General features: G+C 70.5%; 1 protein-coding gene across 1 annotated transcript in view; it reads right to left on the bottom strand.

Annotated features, from left to right (window-relative positions):
* Positions 1-680: 680 nt before the first annotated feature.
* Positions 681-1410, bottom strand: part of EMIHUDRAFT_457892 (hypothetical protein) — a 2418-nt gene continuing 1688 nt past the window's right edge. Inside the window, exons 5-6 of the mRNA XM_005776128.1 lie at positions 1025-1154; positions 681-739 (exon numbers count right to left, since the gene is read on the bottom strand). Coding sequence (XP_005776185.1) covers positions 714-739; positions 1025-1154 — 156 coding nt within the window. The 3' untranslated portion in view covers positions 681-713. The remainder of the gene's footprint in view (positions 740-1024; positions 1155-1410) is intronic.

The raw sequence follows: 1410 nt of genomic DNA, 5'->3' as shown, positions 1-1410 counted from the left end.
GCTGGCATGCGGGGCGGAGGACCGCGCACGCGCCGCGGGCCGGGCCAAGCGCCGAGAGCGGCAGCCCCCCCCCCCCCCCTCCCCGCTCCCTCCCCGCCGCCGCCGCGCGCCGTCGGTGGGCTCTCCGAGCGCCAGGAGCCGGCGGCGCAGCGCGGGCATCTTGAGGGCCCGGATCTCGCCCTCCCGCCGCTGGCGCGACCCCTCCCCCTCCGGGTCCATCAGCAGCCGCCGCTCTGCCTCGTCGGCACGCCGGTTGCGCAGGAACGAGGGCGGGTCGGCGGCGGCGCCTAGTCCCATACCTCCAGGGTCTCGAATCCAGTGTGTGGGCTCGGGCTCCGCGGGCGGTGTGGTCGCGGGGCCGACGTTGTGAATACGCCGACGTGAGGGCGGGAGGGCGGTGTTGTGCAGTGTCTGCAGAGCACCGCGTGAGGACGGGGGGGGTGAAGACGGGTGCATACAGGTGAATGCGGCCGAGTGCCGCGGAGTGCGTGTCCTCTCGAGCGCTGGCTGGGAGGTGGGGAGACAAGACTGCGTGCTCCGCTTCTGGGGCCCGAGATATGGGGAGATGTGGGGAGATATGGGGAGATGTTCCGCTTCTGGGGGGTGCGGCGCCATACGACTCGAGGTCAAACTCGTTGTCGCCGAGCTGGTTCGCGGTCAGCTGGCCGAGAGAGGTGTCTGAAAACTCAATCAGCCGCTTGCGCAGCGTCACGTCACAGATGCGGACGACGCGCACAACCTGTTGGGGGGCGAGAGGAGGGGGTAGGAGGGGGGGGGGGGAGGGGAGGGGGGGGGGGGTTTGGGTCCTGCGGGGAGGGCGACGCGCCGGAGAGGTGGAGGTGGTGGCCGAGGTGTGACATGAGGGGAGGTGGCTGCGGAGAGGCAGCTAGGGGGGCGCTGCAGTCGGAAATGTCTCGGAGGTGTCTCGGAGGTGTCTCGGAGGTGTCTCGGAGGTGTCTCGGAGGTGTCTCGGAGGTGTCTCGGAGGTGTCTCGGAAGTGTCTCCGCGGAACCGGCGGCCGCACCTCGCGCTGTGTGCGGCGGAAGCCGTGGATGCGCGCGGCGATGAGGAGGGCGGCGCCGCAGATGCCGGACGGGCGGCGGCCGGTCTGGATCCAGTCGCGCTTCATGCGCTGGACAAGGCGGAGGGCGGACCTGCGTGTGGAGGAGGCGCTAGTCCCATACCTCCAGAGTACCGAATCCAGCGTGTGGGCTCGGGCTCCGCGGGCGGTGTGGTCGCGGAGCTGCGGCGGAGGAGCTGCCTCGAGACGTCTCCTCTGCTCGCCTAGAGTCTACTCGCCTAGAGTCTACTCGCCTAGAGTCTACTCGCCTAGAGTCTACTCGCCTAGAGTCTACTCGCCTAGAGTCTCTGCCTCGCTGTGCTCGCCGTCTCCGCACGCCCCCCCCCCCC

Source organism: Emiliania huxleyi (assembly GCF_000372725.1).
Source record: "Emiliania huxleyi CCMP1516 unplaced genomic scaffold EMIHUscaffold_283, whole genome shotgun sequence".
Taxonomy (NCBI): domain Eukaryota; phylum Haptophyta; order Isochrysidales; family Noelaerhabdaceae; genus Emiliania; species Emiliania huxleyi.
Note: the sequence above shows the minus strand (reverse complement) of the source record. Positions and strands in the feature narration are given on the sequence as shown.